The sequence below is a fragment of the Dipteris shenzhenensis genome, chromosome 5, assembly GCF_047967505.1.
Source record: "Dipteris shenzhenensis isolate YYH24624 ecotype China chromosome 5, Dip_SZ_1.0, whole genome shotgun sequence".
In the NCBI taxonomy this organism is placed as follows: Eukaryota; Viridiplantae; Streptophyta; class Polypodiopsida; order Gleicheniales; family Dipteridaceae; genus Dipteris; species Dipteris shenzhenensis.
Genome location: NC_141600.1, coordinates 26207033 through 26234926, shown reverse-complemented (window position 1 = coordinate 26234926; position 27894 = coordinate 26207033). Strand labels below are relative to the sequence as shown.

General features: G+C 38.9%; 1 protein-coding gene across 1 annotated transcript in view; it reads right to left on the bottom strand.

Moving 5' to 3' along the window:
• Positions 1 to 12575: 12575 nt before the first annotated feature.
• Positions 12576 to 27894, bottom strand: part of FUG1 (Translation initiation factor 2, small GTP-binding protein) — a 29986-nt gene continuing 14667 nt past the window's right edge. Inside the window, exons 5-12 of the mRNA XM_087374512.1 lie at positions 26511 to 26609; positions 26354 to 26416; positions 25917 to 26072; positions 25708 to 25773; positions 23553 to 23789; positions 14196 to 14471; positions 13580 to 13768; positions 12576 to 13440 (exon numbers count right to left, since the gene is read on the bottom strand). Coding sequence (XP_087230638.1) covers positions 13255 to 13440; positions 13580 to 13768; positions 14196 to 14471; positions 23553 to 23789; positions 25708 to 25773; positions 25917 to 26072; positions 26354 to 26416; positions 26511 to 26609 — 1272 coding nt within the window. The 3' untranslated portion in view covers positions 12576 to 13254. The remainder of the gene's footprint in view (positions 13441 to 13579; positions 13769 to 14195; positions 14472 to 23552; positions 23790 to 25707; positions 25774 to 25916; positions 26073 to 26353; positions 26417 to 26510; positions 26610 to 27894) is intronic.

The window sequence follows — 27894 nt, the reverse complement described above, 5'->3', positions numbered from 1 at the left end:
AATGGGTCATATGGTTAAAGACTGCTATAAAAAGCAGAATGACACCATGACTGGAAAATTGCAGCAAAGCAATTATGCATCCTCTAGTAGACAGGGTGCTGATAGAAATGAGCATTTGTTTATGGTGCAGCACATGACCAATTCTCTCACAAGTGCAAAAGAAAGCAATGATGTGTGGTATGTTGACTCAGAATGGATGCAGGATGCAAGGAAAATGGAAAGACAAGGATTTGTGGAGACTGGTGATGATACTACAAATCCTATTGTTGTGCAGATTGGTAAAATTCCTTTGTCTATGCAGGATGGGAAAAAGAAATACTTGTCTGATGTATTTCATGTCCCGAATATCACCAAGAACCTGGTTTCTATTGGTCAAATGGTTGAGCAGGGCTTGCAGGTCAGATTTAATCCTCATTGAGGATATGAAAAATAAAGATTGCTTGATAGCAAAAGGGAAGAAGAAGGACAGGATGTTTATGTTGGATGCAGACATGCCTGAATTGAGTGCAGCAATGTTTGCACATGGGACCAGTGTAGTTGCAAATATTGATATCTGGCATAAATGCATTGGTCATGTTAATGTATAGCAACTTAATTTAATGCAGGCCCAAAATATTGTTGCAGGATTGCCTAAGTTCAAGGTTGTAGAAATGCATAAGGTATGTGAAGCCTGTCAATTTGGAAAACAGGCAAGGAAGCCATTTCCTAGACATCTTCAAGAGAGTAAGAGGCCATTGGAATTAATCCACTCTGATGTGTGGACTACTAAAGCTGCATCTATTGGAGGCTGTCATTATTTTGTCACTTTTATTGATGACTACAATAGAAAAGTTTGGGTGTATTTTATGAAAAAGAAAAGTGAAGTGTTTGGGCATTTCAAAGCTTTTAAAGCTATGGTTGAGAAAGAAACAAGCCTACAAATAAAATGCCTAAGTCAGATGGAGAGGGAGAGTACCTCTTAAATGAGTTTGCAAGGTTCCTGCAGGAGCATGGCATAAAGCAGCAATATTCATGCAGTCATACCCCACAGCAAAATGGACTTGCAAAAAGGACAAATAGGCATATTCGAGAGGTATCTCCTGCCATGCTCAACGAAAAAGACCTGCCAGATTATTATTGGGTTGAAGCAGTTTCTATAGCAGTCTACATAATGAACAGGACTCCCACTGCAGCAATACATGGCATGACACTAGAGGAGAGGTATACTGGTAGGAAACCAGATATTTCTCATTTGAAAGTTTTTGGTTGCACTGCCTATGTTCATGTGCCAAATGAGTTGCGATCCAAGTTGGATCCAAAAGTTGAGAAGTGCATCTTTATTGGTTATTCTCTACAGCAGAAAGAGTATAGATGCTATAACCCTTCTACTCGTAAGTTTATAGTAAGCATAGATGTTGTTTTTGATGAGATGAGTAGCTCCTATAAACCAGTAAATGTGATTGATGATGTAGATGCACAAAATGGTAATGTTGCATAGAATTCACAACAGCAATCACAAAATATTAGTGGACCTGTAGTGTCCTCTAGCAGTGGTTCACATACTTCGCCATGGACAGGCAAATTGAGATCAGGAAGATCTCCTCAAAGCAATGCAAATAGTGCTATGCAAGTATCACAAAAAGGAAAAGAGAAAGTAGATCAGCCCATGTTTGATGTGAATTTAGGTCACTCTTATGTGGATGGTGAATCCAGTGGCTCAGAACAGAGCCTTCATGATGAGTTGGGTATTCCTCCTGTTGTTACACCTCGAGTAAGGAGGAAGACAAGGGATGTTTTGAGAGCACCTGGTATTGATCCTATTTTGCGCAGGTCTACCAGAGTTAAGTATCCTATGGATAGGCTGAAATATGATGGATTTACAACCATTCACTATGCCTATATGGTCAAAGTGATACATGAACCAAAACCCACTTCTTTTGAGCAAGCCATGGGAAAAGAAAGCATGGTCTGACAAGATTTTCAAATTTCCAAGGTAGATTTCTCACTTTATGTGAGAAAAACAGAGAAAGGCATTATGCTGCTTGTCATTTATATTCACAGGTGATAGTGATGAAGATATCCTTCATGTGAAAATGCTATTGAAGCAAGTTTGAGATGAAGGATTTGGGAGAGTTGTGTTACTTCTTGGGCATTGAGGTGATTAGATCCAAAAGTGGGATATGGCTCTTGCAGAGGGAGTATGTATTGGACATGCTGTCCAAATATGGGATGACAGGCTGTAAGCCTATTTTTCAGTTCCTTTGGAGCAGAATCTGAAGTTGAGCGCAGATGCAGGTGAGCTTCTGGAAGACCCTACTATGTACAGATGCATAGTAGGAAGTTTGATTTATATGACTATCACCAGGCCAGATTTGAGCTATGCTATTGGGTTGGTAAGTCAGTTTATGCAGGCTCCAAGGAAACTGCATTTGGATGCCGCTAGATGCATACTGAGGTATGTGAAGTCCACATTGCAGCATGGACTATTTTATGAGAGTGGGGTTCAGATACAGTTGCATGGATACACTGATGCTCATTGGGCTGGTAGTATTTCTAATAGACGATCTACCAGTGGATATGTGTTCTCTTTTGGGAGTGATGCAGTCACTTGGAGTAGCAAGGAACAGCCTACAGTTGCCTTGTCGAGCACAGAGGCTGAGTAGAGGGGTGCAACAGTAGCTGCATGTGAGGTAGCTTGGTTGCGTAAGCTACTTTATGATATGCATCAGTCTACAGATGGGCTAGTTGTCATTTATTGGGACGACATGAGCAATATACACTTGGTAAATAACCTAGTCTATCATGCTAGAACAAAGCACATTGAGGTGCATTATCACTATGTGTGGGAGAAGGTTCTAATAGGTTTTATTGATCTAGTTTATGTCAGCATAGAGGATCACATAGCTGACATATTCACGAAGGCATTGGGCACAAAGAAGCTGTGCAAGTTCAAAGACCTGCTTGGTGTGCAGGAATTGGGATTGAGCTCGAGGGGGAGTGTTGAGATATCGAGCTTCAGTCATGATATGCCAGGGTGACCATTGTGCATTTATGTCACTGACTTGTTAGCTACAGATGCGGTTGGTACACCGCCCACGAATAATAGCTAGATGATAGCTATCTTTATGTACTCTAGTTAGTGGCTTAGTTAATATGCCACCTAGGTTAGCTGAGTTTGCTTTGAGACCCACATATAGGGTTCACCTATTCCTTTTGTACTTAGAGAGAGTTCTTTTGGCTTTCACAACTAAGAAGATAAAAATTGTTTTCAACCTCCACCTTTGTGTGTACTCCCCCATTGTGTATGTGAGAAAGCTGCAAGTGAGACTCCTTACTTCTCTCCCACTCTCTTCACACTTTGTGGAGTGCAAAGACAAATGGCTAGCTTGCAAAATAGAAGTGGAATTCCCATAACTAACTCTGACCAAGATAAGTTGATTGGTTTCTTTTGGGATGGGTCATTGAGGACAAAGAGTGATCATGTCCTCAAAGTGCACTCAGTGCCATAGTTGTTTATAAAATCAAGGGACTTGGAAGAGCATCAATTTGGAAGGTGAGTATAGGAGCAATAGAGTGGATCTATAGTAATTTTGTCCATCTATGCAGACCATGGTCTTCATAAGCTATTGGAAAGCCACCCAGACATGAGGAGAGAATTTTGGCATTTGTTGTGCTTCAAGTCTCACAAATGGGAGCTTGCTTATTAGCACTATATTAACCAAAAGAGACTAATTTTACACTAGATGGTGATAGGGTGATGTTGCAAAAGTCTTACAAGACCTTCTATATATTTGTAATATGCTATGAAGGAGTTCTAGAAGAGTAACGAAGATAGATGATTCAATCTGGAAAAGGATTGATCTCGTTGCCCATTGACCTACACATAGGAAACACAAAGATTACAAAAGCCATGTCGTGAAAGGTCAAAAGGACCTTAATAAAAGCCATGTCACTATATACTTTTCTACCCCTCTCTAAAGCTCTCTCAAATTAGAATACATTTCATACTTCTTAGCCTCACCAACCTTAAGTAAAAGGATCATAGAGAGAGAGATTGTGGAGATTGAGGCAAATTTAAAGTGATACTAAAAGGTGAGATTTTAAATCAAAGAGTGGACCCAGCTTTGAAAATATATCCAAAGCCTCAAACAGATACCAGGGAAGTGGCCGACATGTTTTTCTCTTGACAAAGCTTTTTGCTTTATATTTTTTGGAAAAATATTAATGATGACTCTAGAAAGAGATAAAATGATTAGGGAGAGAGAGGAAAGGGCTAAAAAGCAAAAAGCTATTGTTTAAGAGGAAAGACATGAGGAAATGTATAATGAAACTCAAGAAGATAGTATGGAAATGAAGGATATTGAGTACTACAGTGATTATGGAATTCCATATTCTGAATTCATCAAGCTTGAAACTCAAATGCAAAACATAGAAATGTATTTTAATGATACGTTGAATGCTCTAACTGAAGCCATATCCAAGTTATCCAATTCTCAATCGATAAATCCCATGGCATAATCAACGACTCCTCCTAGTCAAGTTGAGAGGTCTACCTCTTGACTCAAAGAAACCTCTAACATTATTAAGGACTTGAAATCATTAATTCTCAATAAGAAAGAGAAATAATGCAACAAGTGCATGATAAATACATTCTTGCAAAGATGGCAAGACTTCAATTGATATAGGAACACCCCGCATTGGTATCCTACCAAGGTTGAAGGATTGTGCACAGTTCTTACATATGTCTAGTTCTTCTAGATTGGTGTTTCTATTATGCAAATTACATATGGAGTTGAAAGCAATAACACCATTATGGATTAGTCTTTGCAATTGCTTCTTAAAGACTAAATTTATACAAGAGCATAGATTATAGGGTGTGTCTTGATAGCTTTCAAGTATTTTCCTTTTCTCCCTACAGTGCTTTAAAATTGTCTTTGCTCTTGGTCACATGGTACCAAGGAAATTTCTAATTCTCTTTGCTTCTCGTATATTCTATAAACTTTGTCTTTAATCTTCTTATGTGTGAGAATTGTTTCTTGGCAAAGCATCTTAAATTGTTGAGTGATTTCTCAATCGAGATGTATTCTCTTGATATCAACTAGTGTTTTTACCAAATGATCTTTTTCTACAATCTAGCGTGCATGTTTTTTATGTGATTTAAGGTTGTCTTGAGCTATAAATATCAAGAAATTATTTTGAATATTATCAAGTAATAAAATGATCTTGGCTTTGCTTCCACAAGCATTTGATGCATAAATTATAGTGTCACTTCTTTGAAGGCCTCCATAAGTAATGATTGATAGAGTCCAATTCATCAATTTTGCAGCCATGTTTGAGATATATCAAATTAGCATCTTGGAGTTGGAAGTTGTTTCAACAAGAAATAAATTCTTTATTTTATTATTGATTCTTCAAGGCTTGGGTCATTGCCTTTAAAAAATGAATTCTATAGAAGCATGGGATCATGTTCAACAAGTCTTAGTTGTTTAAGCATTTTTAACACAACCATCGATTCTAGTGCCTTTGTAGCAAGTTGGTTGTCTATAAAATGTGCCAATGCACAAAATATATTTTGATTCAAGGGGGACGTTTGGATAAAATTTAGGTCAATTATCAATGAGTTGATATCTCTTGAACTTGACATTTCAAAGCAATGGTTGGTCAATTGATTGGACATCTAGAGCTTGATAATTACTAAACTTAGTACTTGCTTGCATATTTCTAGAATACTTCTAATGATAATAAAATGTTCATACATTGGGATTGAGTCAAAGTCTAGTGGTGGAAGGCTATGCTATAGAACTTGGGAAAGAAATCTTTACCAAGTATATAAAATACTTGGAGTGATAGCAATAGTATTCTACATAAATATACTTGCGAGAGAAATATCTACCACGTATCTAAAGTACTTGGAGTGACAGCAATACTATTCTACATAAATATCAAAATCTCTTATGCACTTCATTTTATACTCTTCACAATTTGAACCTACAATTGCAAGGTCTATGGGAAAGTTACATCCAATACTAAAGAACTCACTGAATCCTTGCTATTATCTCTATTATAGGTCGCTTTTTTTAAAGTAGTATCAGTTTCATAAAAGCAGCAAAACAACTTACAATCATGCTTTTATAAAGTATATAAAGTACTTGGAGTGATAGCAATGGTATTGTACATAAATATCAAAAGCTCTTATGCACTTCATTTTCTATTGTTCACAATTTGAACCTACAATCACAAGGTCTATGGGAAAGCTACATCCAATACTAAAGAACTCATTGAATCCTTCCTATTATCTCTATTATAGGTCACTTTTTTTTAAGTAGTATCAATTTCATAAAAGCATCGAAACAACTTACAATCACGCTCCAAGCTATTAGTATATTGTCAAAGCAAATTAGAAATGATCAACTTTAAGACTTCAATCTAAACCCATTAGTCTGATAAAATAACTTCAAGACTTCAAGAAAATCTAACAATAAACTCTAAGGGTGTGGTGTAGATGGAATGATCAACTTTGTGACTTCAATCCATATGCATTAGTCTAAGATAATAATCAAAGAAGCTTAAAATCTACAAAGTGTGGCCATGTTTTAGACTAAGGGATATAAGAATGAGCTCTACAACTTTGTCTTATATCTATTCCAAAATTGGCAACATGCTTGCAATGAAACTAATGAAAAATACTTGATGTTTGATGAACAAAAAATACTTGAAAAGGAAGTCTACAAATTCTTTAAGTAACTAATCAAAGATATTTCATCTTTGATGAAGTTAAAAAAACTTGAAAAGGAAATCTACAACTACTTCAAGTAATACACAATTGACTTTTAAAAAATATATGTTTTTCATTTCCATAATAAAAAGGATAGATCAAAAGATATATTTCCTTATATTATGACCAAGAAGTGATGAGTACAAACTATGTACAACTTGCCTTATAGGCATGGTGTGAATCGAACAACTACAATATACATCAAAATAAATTTCCTTGTATTATGACCAGGAAAAAGATGAGTACAAACTATGTACATCCTGCCTTAGCATGATGCAAATTGGATAACTACAATATATGTCAAAAGATATTTTCTTATCTTATCATCAAGAAAAAATGAGTACAAAGCATCTAGAAGTTGCATCTGTGTGCATCATGGAAGCTGCACACCTGTCATGATGTACAAGTATAAAGTACTTTGTCTTCTTAATCAAACTCAATACGTCAAAAGATGTGGTGCAATATGTAAAACAAAAAGTATAAGCATAGCTTAAGAAAAATACTACGTATCATAATTCCAAGCTATGTGCACTCTTTATAACAGCTACCAAGGGTTGCAGTTCTATCGCATCTATTTGCATTGAAAGTCCACGACATGTCCCTAATGGTTAAATCAAAAGGCACCAACTTTTCTAACACTAGCATGAATATCCTTTGCGTCGATTGAATTCTTAGAATAAATTGAAATAAAAGGTTACTCAAAGCCAAGAACTCTATCTATGCTAACACCTAAAGCAAGTCATTTGGTTGCATTGTATCACACTCTGTGATCTTTGCTTGCAAACTCGGTCTGATTTACTACTATGTATTCATTCATAGCATAATTGTTTCAACACTTTCCAGCCAACTTTTCTACCCTTGCGTTGTGCATCGATGGATTCAGTCTTCATAGTATTTAATTTCACAATTTGGAGTGTTCTAAAAACTACAATTGAGTAATACGTTCAACAAATAAAAGGATTCTATCAAAGTTCAAAGACCATATCTCATTTCAGTTAAAGAAAAAGCGAACAAAAAAGATTTCCACAATTATTTTTTATAGAATTATCTTTTTTCCATAGCCTAAACCTGAGACATGTTTTGCAATGTATCAATCAGTTGCATCTATTTCAACTATAGGAACAAATGTAAGAATGGTCCCATTCAAGATTGATAGTGTATTGCTTCATTCTTTTCGCACATCTATGTTTTGTGCAACATATATCGCTAAACCTTTCTCTTGAAAATCACTCACCAAGCAATGCTATTTGGCACAAGTCTCACCCATGCACAAATGAGAGGTACAATCATCGGGAAAAACCAAGCACTCAAATACAAGAAAGTACTAAGGTACTTGAAGTAAAAGGACGAGCAAAAGTAGTTATGGTAGCTCTATTAATTAAAAGAGGGCCATTGATAATGTATAGAAATGGGGAAGTGACGATTCATCCTCACAAGTCTTTGGTGATTCCCTGCTTATTTTGTAGCACATGAACTAGCCATGTTTTTCTTATATCGTGCCTTACTAGTTTTTCTTATATCGTGCCTTACTAGTTTTTCTTATATCATGCCTTACTAGTTCCTTGTTTTTGGAAACTCAACATGTTGTACATATTGTAGATCCTACAATCTCCTTCAAGTTAAAGAATCCAAGAGAACCAACTAATCAAATTGCCAAATGGTTTAGATATTTTGATTTTGAATTAGTAGATGTGATGATCCTTTCATACCACTCAAAGTAAGTGAATAATTAACTATCCTACACAAAGCTTCCAGTTTTTATTTAAGCTATGAAGTTTAATCTAAGTGTGAATATTTTATTACAATCAAGATTGGAGTTTGGCAACAATTGACCTTTGGCAAAAAGAGTGCTTATGTTTCAACTCCGCCATCATGGGGACTTATACATAAATTGACCTATATGTGATATTTGTTACATCAACTTTGAATTTCTATAGAGGATTCTTTTTTTAAAGACCAACTGCTTATAGGAAATATCTCAATTGCATATGTCTAAAGAGATTATTTGATGCTTTGGATCATTGGCACCCAAATGTCAATTTGTTGGAAGTGAGACCTAACCTCTATCTTTTTTTATTGAAGATTATTATTTTAACCTTACTCAAAGAGAAAGATAAAAATATGTTATAATGTGTACAGATACCACAAGAGCAAGATGCACATTCTTGTGGGTGGAGAGCATTGATCCATGCAAATAGGTACATCAGAGGCTTAGTCTATACCTCAAGACCCTCCATAGCAATAGCCATTTCCTTTTACTGAGGACTAGCCTCCTCTATGAGCTGAACATTAGTAAATTCATATGTAATTTTTAATTTGATGGTGGCTATTGGTCATCCTCTAACATTAAGATACTATACATGTACAAAATCATGAGGCTTGGGTAATATATATAGTCCGATGTCCAGGGATGCTTGTGCATTGAATTGTGCATTCTCTCCTTTGCAATAGTTGCTACAATGTTTTATTAGCCACATATATCACAACTAAAGAGAATGAATCATGTATATCACAAATGAAGATAATGAGCTGATGTTTAAGTAATTTACCTTATTTTTGTTGACAATGAATGAAAATTCTTTTGAAATGTTTCCCTCTGTCTCCATATGAATGTCATGGCACAATTGTGCTAGTGTACACTTATTGATATAACACTAAGTAGCATTCCATCTTCATAAACCTTGATCTTCAATGATTCATTTTCAGGACCAAACAATTTGAGGTCTTGGTCCATTGGAACTAATTTGTTCCCAATGAACTAAAGAAAATATGAAATTGTGGCTTGCAATCATATACTTATTTGTAACTGTAGTTGGCACCACTTCACAATAGACTTTGTTTGATGTGGATTTATTCCAACCATCATCCAAGAAGTCAAGGTTCTAGTTTCTCTATAGTGTGCATTGTTTTGCATCCCTTGATTGGATAGTTGTTAAATACGTCAACAAAAACTATGGTTAGCATGCATACATTGATTTTTACAATTCTTATAGCAATGCTTGGCTATAAAAATCATTGAACTTCTACAAGTAGCTTGGCCTTGAATGTCTCTGTCACACTACCATGAGGCATTGGCTCAGTCTATAGTATTTCATGATGGAATATCTTGCTTCTTCAACACACCATGACTGCTTCCTATGTCCAACAATCCATACAACTACTTGTAAAAGAACATACCTATCTAAGCTACTTGATTTGGAGATCTACCTTGATGTTATAGTTCTCCTATATCTCCATTCAACACATCTAGGAAGCCCAAAATGCACTCCACCAACTGCCATTCTTCATGTGATGATGGCTATTGATCTGAAACCAAAACACATTTCAGTTTATAAACTACTATTTTTAGGTTGAAAGGAGAAACTCACAATTGGTCCTAGATCGTGGAAGATAGTCTGGACCATCCTATAGCACAAGTTCTTTGTGCATATATACATGATTAACTAGTATTTCCCTAACAACTTTCTTAACAAAAATTTCCCTAACATGATTAACAAGTGTTTCATTAGAACCTTTCTTACCATCTATTGTTCTGAAATATCTGACCCTGCCCTTCTATAGGCCAGAAATATATTATTTGACTGTGGTTTTTTTCTCCTCGTTGGGTGCATCGCACCTAGCTACCTTTTGATACAACCATCTTTTGCCATTAATTATCTTCATTCACCCTATTAGCAACCTCTATAGATGATATGCAAGTGAGAAAGGGTGTGAGAAAAATCTAAACAACTCAACTAAGAATTCAAAGACTTGTGCGCCTTGGTTTATGAGAACGGGTGTGAGATGACTCCACTGCATTAAGGTGTAGGGAATAGAGTGAATTTTCATAAGTCTTATGAGGGTATTGGTATGGATCTTTTAAGGGGGAAGAAAAAGTGTCATCAATGGAGACCTTATTTCTCAAGGAAATAGCCAGACTCAAAATCAAGGAGCTCCCGTAAAGAAGTGGAAGAAATTGGCTTGGATCCAGTATTACAGAGACCTCGTATCCCTGCATAGTACCACCAACTGTACGACTGAAATATATAGTTTTTTGTAAAAGCCCAAACATTGGAATATGACAGCATAATTGGAATCCTTACATTTTGTGGGGATTTTATCTATTGGAGTTATAGGATGCATGCCAACATAAATATTATGATGATAATGTGCCAACTACATAGATGTTGCATGTTGTTATTACAAGTGGGGTGCCCTTTCCCATATCAATGCCATGAATTGTTTATGCTTATTTTTACTTAAATGAAAGTTCTAGTTCTATAACCATCAAAAATGGTTCATTCCTTTGATTAGGCTCAAGTAAAATACCATGTACCTCCTCTAATGGAGAAATAAGTAAAACTTTTAATGTCCTTTAAAAAATAAAAATCGAGAAAGTTTCTTTTGTAAAACATGTGCAAATACAATTTCTTAGGTTCAATATTCTCGGTTCAAGTTGTGTGTATAAAAAGACAAAATAGAACCTAGGTAGACTATTTGACAAGAGGAAAGGGAAGAAGAGAAGAAACAATTACATAAAATCACAAATTTTGATTGCACTTTTAATCTTAAACCCAAAGAAATCTTGGAAGGAAAAGAAACTCCATTAAGAAACTGTACCACATGAGAATTTTTACTTAAATGGAAAAACTACCCCCTAGAGTTAGCAAGCAAAAGTACCCCTTAGAGGAAGTAACTTGGTTAACATAAGAGGAATTAAAGAGGGAGTACACAACATTTCAAGGATGTGGTCATCCTTGTGCCTACAGGGGAGGGAATGTAACATACCTTGCATGGTTGGATAAAAGAAAAAGGAATAGATTAATTGTGGGATGCATGCTACTTGAAATTTTTTTTAATTAAAGATGTTTTACCTTGGGTCTAACTCATGTGCCTTGGTGGTGTTATAAAGTGAAGGTTGGATTAGGACCCATGCAAAACACATGGTGGAGGGAACCTCCATGTGAAGAAAAGAGTCCATCTCCTTTATATCAAACTATGTTATAAAAAGAGGAGCAAGGGAGACCAAAGCATACAGATCTTTGAAAAGATGTTCCATGCAAATGAATTTCTAAGAGGGAGGAGCACTGCGTTGAGGGCCAAGTACCAGACTTGGTACTGACTGAGGATTTGAGAGGGGGTCACAATCCTTGTGAAAATCATCTGGGAACAATAGGCTCACTGTGAGTTCTTCAATGCAGTCCTCTACCTGCAATTTTGAGGAGGCTGTTGTTCATTTTGAGCCCTAACAAAGAGAAGGCCACAATCAAGCTATTCGTATTTAGTTGAGATCTTAAAAAATGACTACCACACTCGAGAAGTCAGATTCGACAAGAAAATCTTGAGGTAGTCGATCAAGTGAGTGATGTCGAGCAAGCAAGACCAAACTAGCGAGCGAGAAAAAGTGCATTAACACACACACACACACGTGCGCGCAAGAGAGAACTTGGAAGTAGGCTCTCTAAAGACTCGGTGGTTCATGTCTTTCCACAGAGTCCAGAGTGCCCAATATCCAACCCATGTGACAAAGATCAAACTCCGCCCTACATGGGTGAATGCACGCACGCGCTCGCGCACGCACGCACACGAATGTCTCATGTACATCTTTATATATATTCACATATACACGCACACACAACATAACAAATGTCACTATGTACATATGTATCAAGTGCTCGCACACATTTATGTGTTTGTTTATTTATTTACTTTTGTATTTATACTTAATATACACATACATACAGACAACACACGCACACATACAACACACACATACACACACACACACACACACACATTGTACACAATTACTAGAGACTGAACATTGAAGCTCAAGGCATGTTTCTTATTCACATAATATACGGCCTGCTGGACAGAGAACAAGCACCCAAAAGATCATGAAAGGGATCTCGAGTGGCTGTTAAGTACTCCAAAAGAAGGCAAAGCTAGCTGAAGGTCCACAAACTGAACGCCCCCCATGAAAAATTATTACAGCTGCTTTGTATGGGTTAAATTATCTTTGGCTTCATGGAAATCAGAACACAGGTTCATGTAAATTGCCAATTAAGGACCGTAAAGCTCAGTTTGGAGCCAATACTTCTTTGGCATGCTTCAATTGCTTTCTGTACAAGTACGAAAAAATGGGCAACTCTAACAGGGCCTAAATTGACCATAAGAGTCTTATGCTTGAGCTTTGAAGCCTGTCCCTAGAATACAAATAAATTGACATAAAATCAATGACTTGAGAAGAGTTATAATCAACTGCATCACCCCTCTCAACTTCCCTAATCTGCCCTGATGGAATTCTTAACTCTGGATACCTTGAAGATTCTCATCGTAGCAGGAGAAGCACTCCAAAACAAGAAATGCCCTATTGACTTAAGAAGCCAGTGTGTGCAACATCGGCATTTACTACAGGATGACTGCACGAGGCAGCTTTGTAAGCAACACAGTACTTTCAATTTGAGAGGTAGCATCATAATGATTGATGAAGTACTCCCGCATACAAGTCAGGCAGTGCATCATGATGCCTTGGTCGACGTAGAAGCTGCATTTGCAGCTACTGCTGCATGGGAAGTTGCTGTGGTGACAGAAGCTTCCTCCAATGTCCTCTTCTTTGCAACCAAGTTAAATGCCTCAATAATGTCACCTTCTTGCCATTCATTATAATCTTCTACCCCAACACCACACTCCAGCCCTGCAATGACCTGATGAGCACAACCTCACAATTACCTCTCATGCATAGAAAACCAGAGGATACCATGTATTTTCTATACCCTCACGAATGTGCTCAGTTAAAAATTCAACTGGCCAAAAATAGAGAAATTCACTTTTTCAGCAGCATACCTCTTTCGCAAGCTCTTTTACTCTCCTTAAAGAGAGCAAAGTGCCAGTAAAAACAACCATGCCACCTCGTGTGACTTTGCAGCCACAACCTTTGATGAGCTTACCCTCTGTCACCATACAACCAGCAACCTTGCCACTTCCACTGTTGAAAACAGCTCTCACTTCAGCTGTCCCGATTGGCACTTGTTCCTGTTCAAAAGATGAAGTACATGAATGACTCAACACTCTCCTGAAGGCATAAATGCTTCTATACGTGGATTACATCCTATACTTTCACATGTACCTAAGTCAAGATACAAAGATTGAATGATAGTTTGTAGAATGAAGAGAGATTGACAGTATTGGAACAAATAACTTGGTCACTGTGTTGAACAGAAATATAAGAAGAGACCAAAGTTGGCCACTGTATCCATACATGCACATAGATCATACAAATTAGTACAATTGGAATACCAAAGATGACCAGAAACTGGAAGCAGTGTTTTCAATATGTTACAATGACCATCACTTTTGACATTGTCAATTCTCTTCAATGAACTCACATGAGAGCATAGTATGCACATGATTGGAGAAGACGATGATACTCTGATCAAAAATCAAATGAATGTCAACACACCTGGACAGGATCAAGCAAACCCTCCATGGCATTCCTGATGTCATCAATGAGCTCATAGATCACTCTGTATAACCGAATCTCTACACCTTTGCTGTCAGCATATGTTTGAATTCCAGGCTGTACCCCAACATTGAAACCTATAATAATGGCTTCACTTGCAATGGCTAGGTCAACATCACTGGTGGTGATGTCACCAGCAGCTTGCATAAGCATTCGTAGGTTTACAGTATCTTGTGGCAAAGCTTCAAACAACTCTCGAATAGCCTCCACTGTTCCCTGTATTATATCAAAAGAGTATAAACCAAGGTCAATTAGATGCAAAAATCCATGCTATTCCCCAAAGTAAAAGCTGGTTTTGCTGAAAAGAACAGAATCACTCCAGCAGCAACAGGAAGCCAATGCCCTCGTATAATTCTTGAACATGAAAGAGAGCTTCCCATGTTTACTCCAAATTTAGCAGTGATGTGCAATTTTCTTTGGAAACCAAAACTCAGTCTATATTTTCTTGATACTAACCATTCAATCTATCGTTTTTGGCATGACATCATCAAAGATTGCTAACAAAGATTGACAATCATGAAACATTCCGGGTAGGCATGAATACATATACATACGTAGATATATGGATGCATGCATTCATGCATACAAATAGATACAGAAAGGATTAAGGGAAGCAGGCTAACGTGGGTCTGGCGGACTTGGGCAATAGCAAAGGGCCAGTTGGCTAATTTTAGCCAAGGACACTTTCCATAAAGCGGGATGCTCTTCTATTGTGAATTCATTCAATGCACACACACTACTAGATGGTCTGGTCTAGGTCATGAGCCTGGCAGATCACGAGATGTTATTTGGTGGTATGGGACGCTAGCGCTATAGGCATGAGCTTGTGGGAATCTGATCTCTAGCCTATGTGCTCAGAGTGAAGAAACACAATGCTATGGCAATGCTATGGTGGGTAAAGGAAAAGAGCCATGAGAGAGAGAGAGAGAGAGAGAGAGAGAGAGAGACCAAAAGATTGAGCGCAATAATCATAGATATGATCCAAGTACATATACCCACAAGGGATGAACCTTAGGCATCACCTATGATGTCATGTCCATGAGCTTATCCACTCCCAAAGGTCACTTGACCCTTCAAACACTCACAATATCTCACACCACTCTCAAACACACACAGATAATATGTAACATACCACCGTTCAGGTCATAGATGGCTAGGCCTATGACATGAGCATAAATGAAAATTGAATGCTATGGGAAGGTCTTAACTGTAAGCAAACAGTGTCTAATCCCCAGGAGAGTATTTTAGGAAACGACATTAGGTGATTAGAATCATAGTTGCAAGCAAACGTTTGCATGGTGCAGACGTTTGCAGTTTGCAAAGGTTTGCAAACGCTTACCTTTGCAAACGCTTGCATCAGAAGAAAGGTGGAAAACAAACATGGACCCTATAAAATACGTGTGACTTTCCCATGACATATGGATTACTTACTATTTTCCTAACTACCTGCTATTTTCCTGCTACAATACCTGCAGGCTGCTGGTTTTCCTAGAAATAACACATCAGAAAGACATCAGACATTTTTACAGGGTTTTGATAAAAAGCCCCAAATTTGAAAGTTCCAATAAATTGGAGGTTTGCAAACGTGTTTTGCAACTATAATTGGAATCACAAGTGAGAACATGGCATATTCTACAAATGACCTCAAAGGCTAACAATAGAACTTAATTCAAAGGTACATACGCATGGCTCGGAGGCTCAATAAAGTCAAGCATGGCGCAGAGGCATAGGCACATGATTAGAGGTTCATACTTAAGCAGCCATGGGACAAAATCGACACTTGCATACCTCCCCTCCCCCCCCCCCAAAAAAAAATAGATAACCCTCTTGAAGAAAAACCAATGCATAATACAATTAAAAAACACACTAAAGAATGCATATCATTTTGGAGTTGTAATCTGGAGAGAGCACCCCACACATAAATTATTTAAAAGAGAAAAGGGAGTACTTAGAAAGCCCACTCGTGGTTGTCACTATCAGAAGACAGGAGTCAACAATAACTATCATGGCATTTTCTTTTATTCTTGAGGGCTCCGAGTCATCGCCCATGTCGGTATAGAAGATGTAGCAACGAGTTGACCATGGTGTTTATCCTATTGCTTGCCTATCTTCTTGTAGTTGTTGCATACTTGCTCACATTCTTCAGTAGTGACGACGATCTGCCACAAGCCTTCCCTCATGAGAAGGAGATGCATCTTTGTCTTCCAAAGAGCAAATGCGGTGCCATAAAATTTCTCAATTGGAGATACCATATTTCGTGATACCGATAAATGCCATGCTGATTGAAGACAGTTGCTTCCAAAACAAAAAAAGACGTGTCACCAGAATTCAAAAAAATGGGGGAGAGGAGGCGATGTAGTAGAGATACCAGTAGAGGAAGAGAGAAAGCCAATGCAAGTTGAGAATCTGTCTTCCAAAATTGGTTCAAGAATAGCAAGACTACTCGGCGCAAATCTGCACGTCCTCCCTCAGGAATGAGCAAGCGGTGACCAGATTGAAGGGTGATGTGATAGATCAACAGCTATTTGTCCACATGGTGAGCAGCCTCCAAAGCATAGAAAAAATGTCGCAGCCTATACTAGCTGCTCCTCCTTGACAGAACGATAGCAGCGGCACGATTTGAGTGTCGACAATGCTTCCTTGCTCTACAAGAGTAGAGTATGTGTCAAGATAGCAATGCCATTAGGCACTAAGTTCTGTGTAAATATCTGATGGGCTGAGTGCTAGACACCCAAGAATATAAAAGACTTGTGGTCTCTGAAAAGGCAGTTATACTGAGCTCAAATGAATAAGTTCGTTCAAGCAAATATAATAAAGTGCTAAAACGCTGAGTCAACAAAGCTGGACACCTAAAGATAGGCGGGTTATTACATCCAGTCTGGCATGTGGGAGAGTATCTCTATGGATTTTCTGTAAGAATTAGCTCAAATGTCCACCTCTCATGTGAGTTACCCACTAGTCTTTTGAGTGCCCAATGTTGCAAGGCCCCCATATGAGGATCATGGGCACTGGATATTGAGAAGGTCCACAGTTTATGCACTACAAGGGCTCTTAGTTTGTAGACTAGATGGTTATGAGACGGCCTATCCCACTAGACCATTTAGTCGAGTATGATTGAGCTTGATACCGGCCTCGAGGGGGGGGTTGAACTTTTGGGGGGATGTCCAAGAAGCGCGGGGTGGGCGGCAGCTCCCACAACCAGGGGGTACAGAGGCCTCCACAAATACAACTTGTATACGGTCTATCGTTGGTTCAACAAGACGACTTCTAAAGATTTGTAGTCAGCTAGTCTCTCCGACCTACATGTCGCACTATACATAGTTATCTCTCTTGTCTTGAGACAATCTAATCTTCAATGCTCCATCCAGCAGCTGTCTAGATCACCATCTAAATTCTCACTTGAGAGGCTCGGTTGAACAGATGTATCAGCAATTTTAGTATATCAAATTTGCTTTACTCTCCAATTTTCTATTGTGTACTTGCATTCCATTTTTATCTTCTGTTTTCTTTCATTTTATTGTGGACTACCTAGGACCCAAAGAAGACGCGACACTGTGTGTAATCGTGGATTAGTTAACCCAGATGGCGTAATTTATTCAGGCCAAAGCAGAGGTTAAAACTCTCGAACTAGCAAGGGTATTCATGGAGCATGTCTACAAATTGTATGTCTACACATTGTAAGAAATTCCCGCTAGTAAATTTTGGGACTGAGATAGCAAATTAAACAATCATTCTTTGAGGGCTGTGTTTAAGAGGATGGAAACAACTTTAAATATGAGCACAACGGATCATCCATAAAGTCATGCTCAACCCCAACAGGTCGATCGAGTCATACAATTAATGCATCGAGCATATATAAGTAAGCAGCCAAAAGTAAGGTACGAGGTTGAAATATTTAACCCGACCACACAGAAGTATCGCCATGGTATCTCTTCAAATTGCTCACATGAAGATCTATTGCAAAAAGGCCTGATTCGACCAAGCTGTTCTCCATTTGGAGCACCTGTATTATTGGTTAAGAAGAAGCATGAATCATATCGTATGTGTATAGATTACCGTGCTTTGAATAAACTTACGATTAAGAACCGGTATCCGATTCCAAGAGTGGATGATTTATTGGATATGCTTAAAGGTGCTAAAGTTTTTAGCAAATTGGATTTGAAATCTGGTTATCATCAACTTCGTATGAAAGCTAGGGATGAACATAAGACTGCTTTTCGCACTCTCACTGGACATTATGAGTTTTTGGTCATGCCTTTTGGCCTAACTAATGCTCCAGCCACTTTTAGTAGGCTGATGAGAAGGGTTTTGCGACCCTACTTGGGAAAATTTGTCATAGTCTTTTTTTATGACATTTTAGTGTTCAGCCAGAATGAGGAAGAGCATAAGGATCACCTTACTAAGGTAATGGAGCTCCTAAGGAAGGATCGATTGTTCCTAAATACCAAGAAGAGTGAGTTTTTCAAGACAAAAATAGAGTATTTGGGACACATTGTGTCTGCCGAGGGAATTCGGGTTGACCCTAAAAAGATCAAGGCCATAATTGAATGGCCAATACCCAAAAACATACATGAGCTGAGATCCTTCCTAGGGATGTGTAGTTATTATCGCAGATTCATTAAGAATTTTGCACGTCTTGCTTCCCCACTAACAGATTTGTTGAAGAAGCATTCCTTGTATGAGTAAGGAGAGGTTCACCAAGTAGCTTTTGAGGAGCTTAAGAGAACATTGGTGACTGCACCAGTGTTAACACTTCCGGACATGGACAAAGAGTTCTTTGTTGTATGTACGGATGCAAGTGGTACCTCGATTGGGGCAGTGTTGATGCAAGGAGGGCATCCCATTGCTTATGAGAGTAGAAAACTTCAAGGGGCTGAATTGAAATATATCACGTATGAGAAGGAGTTATTGGCAGTCATTCATGCTCTAAAGTTATGGAAGCATTATTTATATGGTTATGCTTTCAAGATTAAGACTGACCATCAAAGTATCAAGCACTTGTTTTCTCAACCCATTGTCTCTTCAAGGCAAATCAAATGGGCTGAATATATTCAATCCTTTGGGCAACCAAATATCGAATATCAGCCAGGAAAGGAGAATTTAGTAGCTGATGCTTTGAGTAGACGGCCCCAAGTTAATCATGTTTCTGTGATTAAGGAGAAATCATTAGGAGCAATGGTTGAAGCTTATCCTTTAGATGAGGACTTCGCTGACATTTATGGGAAGATTCAGCGTAATGAGGTCGGGGATTTAGAGGCTTATTCCATCGTGGATGGATACTTATTTTTGGGACGTGCCATATGTGTAGTACCCAAAACATTTCGGTATCTAGTCATGAGTGAGTTACATGCGAGTCCATATTCTGGACATAGAGGCATTAGAGGGACCATTGACAATATTGAGAGATACTTGATGGGATATCTCAAGGTGTATGCCTCAGGCACACCTTGGTTTCTATGTGTGAGTGCTAGAGGCACAGTTAGGTGCCCACAAGCACAGTTAGGTAGTGGAGAGCCACATAGGATGATTGAGAGAATCTAGGAGCAGATTAAGGAGATGATTGTGGAGCTCTAAAGTCATCAGTGATGTCAGTGAGCATGTATGAGGTGCCTACTTAAGGACCTCAAAAAAAATTGATGGGATATCTCAAGGTGTATGCCTCAGGCACACCTTGGTTTCTATGTGTGAGTGCTAGAGGCACAGTTAGGTGCCCACAAGCACAGTTAGATGGTGGAGAGCCACATAGGATGATTGAGAGAATCTAGGAGCAGATTAAGGAGATGATTGTGGAGCTCTGAAATCATCAGTGATGTCAGTGAGCATGTATGAGGTGCCTACTTAAGGACCTCACTCTTCTTCATTCCATAATGCAAGTATTCTGAGTTTGTGTCCACTCTTTCCTTTCCTTTCAGCTTACCAACAATACTTCCATTGGCCTAAACTTCGCAAAGAAGTTTCCACCTTTGTTTAACAATGTGACGTATGTCAGCGCATTAAATCTGACACAAGTAAGACTGCTGGTCTTTTGCAGCCTTTGCCTATTCCTTCAGAAAGGTGGGAACACATTACAATGGATTTTGTGTCTGGTTTCCCCAAGGTTGGTCAGTTTGAGCAGATTTTCACTGTTATAGATAGGCTGAGTAAACAAGCTCATTTTATTCCCTGTAAAAAAGAGTTGTCTGCTCCTGAAACAGCAAGGTTATTCATTAGGGAACTCTTCAGGTTACATGGGTTACCAAAATCCATTGTATCCGATAATAATGGCCGTTTCATTAGCAACTTTTGGACAGCTCTATTAGAGAATCTCGGAACCAAACTGAAATTTACTACAGCCTTCCATCCTCAAGGAGATGGACAAAGTGAGAATGCCAATCAAACCATAATTACTTTACTTCGAGCTTATGTCCATGACCAACCTAGAAGGTGGCCAGAGTTCTTACCCATGTTAGCAATTTGAAGAGATACCATGGCGATACTTCTGCGTTTTTGGATACTCAGCATCAAAAAGAACCTGAACTTGAAGATGGGACTGAAGTTCTTACTCCGGAACCATAAAGAGAAGAGTACTCGTGGAAAGAAGAGATATATGTATTTACTGAAGTTTAAAAACCAGCCAGCTAGTGATGCACAATGGATGGAAGAATAGTTCTTTACAGATTTTCCACAGATACTCGCAGATTACAAAGAGGCGATGCAATGGCACAAGTAACAAGAGAAAGTGCACGTAAGAGGAAGAGACAAGCAATAATCCAGAAGAGGACTTCTGCTCATTCAAGCAAGAGGAAGTGTCATGACAAGAGAAATGATTATTTAGTTAATTAATAGTCATTAGAACTTTATTATTGTTAGGCCAAGTAGAAGTGACCATGATAGTTTGATATAGATACTGTGAGAAAGTTTACTAGTAGATTTCCAATTTGATGGTGCGGTTATATGTTTGTATTTATGATCGATCAAGCAGTGTAAATAGTACCGCCAAAACTATGTAACATTGGCCAATGATTAGTAATAAAGATGTGCACACACGTGTCTAGGTCCTAGGGGCAATAGGAAAGGGAAAGGGTGCATTAGAGTGTATTGAATGGTAGGTGCATGGGTCATAGGCTAAGGGTAGGTGTAAATGGGAAGATGGAACTTGAGTGATCTCAAGGGACATTAATGAAAGGGTATCACCCTTTCATTGTGAATCTCACGTTGCATTCTTTCTACCACATTGCATTCATCCGTCATCTCTCTCCCACCTTACATGTAGGTCGAAAAAGAAACAAGTACTCTCACGAGGGCGCTCTTTCCCATTGGAGGGCCAATCGGCATTCAAATTCTGCATGCATTGCACACATTTGCATTTTCGAAAAGTGTGGATCTTCACATCTACCCATATTAGAATTTGCATATATTAGTGCCAAACATTCTACAATGAGTTTTAGTCCATTCGTTATAATGTACGTTTCGACCAAGAGCACCAATTGCAATGGGGCTTGAAAAGAAGAAGGTTCAGGCAACTATAGATTTCTCAAATATGGATCAAACGCTTGAAATAGCCAAAGATAGCACTAAAAGGCTCATTATAGAGCAAGAGGTTATGCAAATCCACACCATAGAAAAGTGGGAAAATGCAGAAGGTAAGAAAGTCTACCTTAAGTGCCAAAATTTTTAAAAATCCTAAAAATGGGTAAATGTCGAAAGTTTCTCTCCTAGAGATTGTGTGTGGATCATACCTAATACTTAGAGAATTAGAGAACTTGCTTACAAACTAGCTCTACCAAAAGGATGTACAATAGATCTAGTTTTTTATGTCGGTAGACTTTAAAGGAGGCGAGGAGATGATGATAATCTGGTAGGAAAGACAGCCCTAGACAAACTTATTGAAGCACCACCTTCACCACATGTAACAAAAAGAATTTTAGAGAGACAAGAAAAACGAACAAGACATACAACGTATTGTCTTGTGAAGTGGAAAGAGAGCTGAAGACAATTCAACGTGGGAGAAGATAAGCGACCTTCAGAGGTGTTTTCGAGCATGTAAACATTTCTTAAGGGGAAGGGAATGTTATGCCAACCATAATGTTAGAACTTACGGTAACGCAATACAACATAGAGAATTGCGAGAGCTTGGAAGTGCTTGCATAGGAGGGATCAGACAGCATAGGCCTAGGGTATTCCTAGGCCTAGGCATTAATATAAGGGTGTAGATAAAGTTGTAAGAGGGCGTTAGGGCATTAGTGGAAGGATCTAATTAAGAACACATGGTACCAAAAGGAAACCCAAGTGGCAAGCATTGGGCTAGGTGGGAGGCTAGAGATCAAGGAGGTGGTGTTGTGAAGGAGACTTCGCATAGACACAAAAAGAGAGTCTAGGAGGTAGGTATTGGAATGTGGTAATGCAACTAAGCTAGGGGGGTATAACAATACCACGTGCGCTTTATTAATCCTCATCAACATTTGGTACCTACATTCGCATGAGATGCTATAACAGCAAACTCACCCACCTTCATGTGTTGTTAAGACAAGTATCTCTTGAATATTTAGAATCTAGATATCCTAGTTACCATACCCTTTTCCCAGTGACTTTTGAGTGCCCATAATATCTGTGTTAGAGAGCGTATGCCTACTCAAGGATCTCACAACAAGTAGAGACAAGGAAAAGATTGCATCATCTACAAAAATGTGCTGGTTTGGAAGTGAAAATTATAATTCCACTTTTCATCCAGAGATAACAGCACCTATGGCATTCATTAAAAATGCACACACTTGCATCAAGAGCATTTAAAAACCCATCACTCACTCTAACTATCACTTTAGTTCAGAATGTAACAGTCCAGCTTGCTAATTGGTGTACCATCCATAGAACCAGAGTTAACCTGCTCAACAAGTCAATCCTATCACAATGAAAATGGACCACCAAAGATATAAGAATGGAATCTTTTAACATGGAAAAACATGGAAAATCATGAAAGCATCTATGAAAGCTACCTACTACCATGTGAAACTCATTCAACTTTGTTAAATAATGATCTATGTGTTTCCCAATGTATGTGTATCTGTATGTACGTGTGTCTCTGCATCTGCTTGTTCTGTGCAGGTGCATATATGCATCAGTTCATGTGCACGGTGAACTTCAATATCTGAAGACAAGGGGTGGGGGGACTGTGCCATTGGGTGTCACACATCATTTTCATGTGCATATATCACTTTGTTCTCCTAAGGGTATCAAGGACAGTTGCAATAGTCAGTTTTCGCCAACATTTACACATCAAAACCAGAAGTGGTTGGGGGAAGATAAGAACCAGCTACATACCTGCACATCCACCTTGAGAACAATATTCAGTTGATGCCTTTCCACACCTCCCTCTTGACCTTCAGCAACAGAGTTTGCAATAGAGGAAAGAGTCACTTTGCCTTCGGCTGCCCGTGCAGCAAGCCGATTTAATCGTATGGCTTCACCACGTTGCTCTGCTCTCTCACGGGCCTCATCAAGTGAATCAAGAACCTCAAATTCATCCCCAGCAATAGGGACATTGCTTAAACCAATCACCTGCAACACATGTTTGTCAGCTTCAAATGATTCTCAAAATAGAAATCCTTCTGTTCACTTCACTTTCAATGCTCCTAAATTAGCTCAAAAGATCATGTAGTAAAAGATGTATCCCCTGCACAAACCCTGGAGCACTGAATTCCATCAATTTCATTCCCATTCTTCCTTGGTGGTTATGGGATTGATGACCTTTGCTCATGGTCTGTCTAAACTACACTGATCCTACGAGGTGACATTGCCACAAGCCCTATCAGGCTGAATGAAAGTTAAGAACTCAAGCAAGTAGGAATAGTGAGGACACGTCAACAAATGTGTATTAGAGCAAAGAAGGAATGAAAAGAATCACATACACGGAAGAGCAGAGACTGTACATACATATAGATAAATATGTAGGCACATATGTGTGTATTATTCTCTGCGCCCCCCCCCCCCTCTCTCTCTCTCTCTCTCTCTCTCTCTCGATCACTCCTTCCAAATCCATTCATACATACATACATAACATATACTTTTGTAAGACTAGAATATATCCAATCGTACAAATTTAGATTTTTGGTTCTAAAGTCCATACGTGTGTGTGTGTGTGTGCGCGTACGTGCGCACGTGAGAGAGAGAATCATTTATGGCCCCTCGGGATATTTCCTACGATATAAAAAGTCTCTCGTCTCTGCATGTCCGGTCTCATCACACCCAACATTTTTTGCACCACAATGAGAGCAGACTTGGTCTATGTGATGTGATCCTGTTGTGGTGTGTGTGAGTTCCATCCTTGATTGACATTGGATGAGTTTATGATAGTTCCTACAATGAAAAGCCCCTCGCCTTGTCTCGTCTCTATCTCTATCTCTATCTCTCTCTCTATCTCTCTATGTAAAAGTATATGTATGTATGTATGCATGAAGAAGTAAAAGGATGCGCTTCAATCTCATTGGTTGAGTATTAAAAACGAGAAAAAGGAGCTTCCACATCCAAAGTACAAGGTGAGAAGAACGCTTCTGCCATTCTTAGGGTGGATGATCCTTGAAAAGTCCCTAACATCTTCGTCAGCCACTGATGTGTCTCCCTAGTCTTACAGTTTGATGCCAAACCTGCTCGCCTCAGAAAAGGGAGCGTGCCCATGTCATAATTCCAAAGTAATCCACGAATCCCAACATTTGATAATTTGATTTCTTTTACCAGCCATCTTCATTTCCATAACTGATCTCCATAACACTACTTAAAAAGCACAAAATCAGAGTAATGAATGCCTTAAATGTGGCACAGTAGGACACTGACAAGGTAAACTCAAGGTGGCTAATCAACTTCTTCTTTTGCTTTCCCTGCTGATAAACAAATACATCAGTGTGCAGTGGATATCCGATAGTTTTACCTTATTCTCGGAACTGAGACTGTAAAATTGTGAGTGTTATTCTTACTCTTAAGGGATCTCATATGGTATACGCCATGTGTTAAAAGAAGGGAAAAATACAGGAAGCAACAAGAACTCCCACGCCCATCAATGAAATGCAAAGCACCTGATGACAGGCAGCAATTGCTTGCAAGTACAACTGGTAGTCAGGCACACTTCCTTGTCGAGTGTGAAATACTCAAGGTCTACTACTGTGGAAAGGCACATGATCTATCATGCCTAGCATCTTTGAATTGTGGCACCTGAGTGTGGCCACCTCCCTCTCTCTCTCTCTCTCTCTCTCTCTCTCTCTCTCTCTCTCTCTGTTTTTGTGTGTGCATATATGTGTTTGTTTGGGGGGGGGGGGCTTCTATGGATCTATGGTTAGCTTTCATGTTTCCCATTCATAGCTTGTGTGCTGTGAACCTTTGAAGCGCATGCCATAAACGCATCTCTAGCAAATGATTCAAGGAGATTTGCAAGCTAAAATTGACACCGAAATCTCCTACAAGACATAGAGGGAAATTAATCAACCTGAACTGCTGTGGAAGGCCCAGCCTCATCCACGCGTTCCCCAGTATCATCAAGCAAAGCACGGACCTGAGCCAGTCAAACAGAACTTCAAAATTTGAGCAGAAAGCCATGGATAGCTGGGGTTGACTCAGAATGAAATCAATATAAACCTAAAAACTAAGTTGGAAACATATTGCTGTATTTACAAAGGACTATAAATGTGTGCCTACCTTCCCATATGCCTCACCGCAAAACACAATATCACCCTTTTTCAAGGTGCCGTTTTGAATGAGAAGAGTTGCCATTACTCCCTTTGTTTTGTCGAGACGTGATTCGATGATAGTTCCTTTAGCACTTCGATTCGGATTTGCTTTCAAATCTTGAAACTGTTATAAACAATAGCCAGCATTATTGCCAGTTAGTTTAACATTCTAAGCTGCCGTAGGGTCTAGGTCAAAATTCGCAGCTTTCAAACAAAGCATAAACATTGAGACTCAAAAGCTATATGACGTGCATTGAATAGCATTACTCTGCACCAGGGTCCAGATTCAGCTTCATGGCTTTCAAAGACAATTAAACACCTATCTAAGGAAAAATTTCGATCACATAGATGTATGGCATAAGTCTTCTCTTTTTAATAAAGGGATATAAGAATCCTTGAAAATACCTCAGCCACCAGCATCACAGTCTCCAATAAAGTATCCACATTCTGTCCCTTAAGAGCACTAACCTGAAGCATATATCAAAGAATTAATTTAACCATATGGAACACAGATATAACGAAGCTACAGAACACAATAAAACCTCACAAAAGTAAGACCCACCTGAACCATAGGAACATTACCACCCCAATCTTCTGGTAAAAGGCCCAAGGAAGAAAGTTCTTGCATTACCCTCTCTGGCTCTGCACCATCCTTGTCAATCTGTATGCACCAATAAAATCAGTTTGATGTTGTATCTCTACCATTAAAAATCATCACAGATCTAGGAATTGAAACCTGCCATGCTCTATGAAGATCTTGAACAAACCCTAAAATAGAATTTCCCTTCTCCTTCATTTTCAACCCTTCGCAAAATGTATCCCCACTTGGATTATTGAGATTTATTCAATATGAAGGAAAACCCTAGCACAGGAAAATTCAGCTGGCTTCTAAAACAACCCCACTAAAAGAAATCCCAGGTCCACCACCATCCTGGCATACCGACACCATCCTAGCAAATAGAAAACTGCAGGCCGCGGGGCATTTTTTTTTTTTTGTGGGGGGGGATTAGGTTCAGCAAGCCAACCTTTAGCCAGCCCATGGCCCCCGATGACACCAGCGAGAGTACAATTCGAAGTAGCATGTGGAGCACGTAAACATAGGATCGTAAGCAAGGCCTTGGGCACGGGTTAAAGCCCCAAGAGGCTGCCCTTTGATTTTTCCACACGGTCAGCAAGAGAGTTGCTTGGACTCTACCCCAAGTAGAGATGCACATTCCAACCTAAGGTTTAGTGTTTCTTACAAAACCCACAATTTCTTTGCATTTCAAAGTGTGTGCAATCTAATTCATCATATTTCTTCAAGTTTTGTGATCTCTCCACTGTCACAAACTCCACTGTCACAAACTTCATAGGAGCAATTCGCAATACAATCATGTGACCTCTCATTGATGTTTGATGCCTTATGTTAGAATGCATGTGGTCTTCTATTGCCACTGGAAGACTAACGCAAGCATGCATTGGGGAAGTTGAAGTAGCCTTATGCTTGTTGCAAGCCGACAACCTACTTACCACCAACTCACTACAAAAGTCAAGACTGTGCTAATATTATCAACAAATCACCCCTTCCAAGCCCCTACATACTGCTATCATATATCTAGATCATATGAAATGTGTATAAGCGAACATGTGCGCATGTGCACACAAATCTACACGAACCTAGGAACGTGCCCAAACTCATCCTCTAAAAACAAAACATATAGTGCAGCTTCGACCCTATGATAGTCACCCTAAAGGTTAAAAACCTAACCTACGCACCAATCCCTGACTGTCAGGCGGATGTGATCTTCACAACCCCTAATCTTTGAGTGTTAGGTCTAGCACCTTGATTAATCACGTGCACAGAAGACAGAGCACATCAAGTCTAGGATTCAGTTTGGATAAATTATGAGTTGTCTACGTCAAGTTATGAGCCTAGCAAACCTAGGATGTGTATAAGTTCTAGGCCT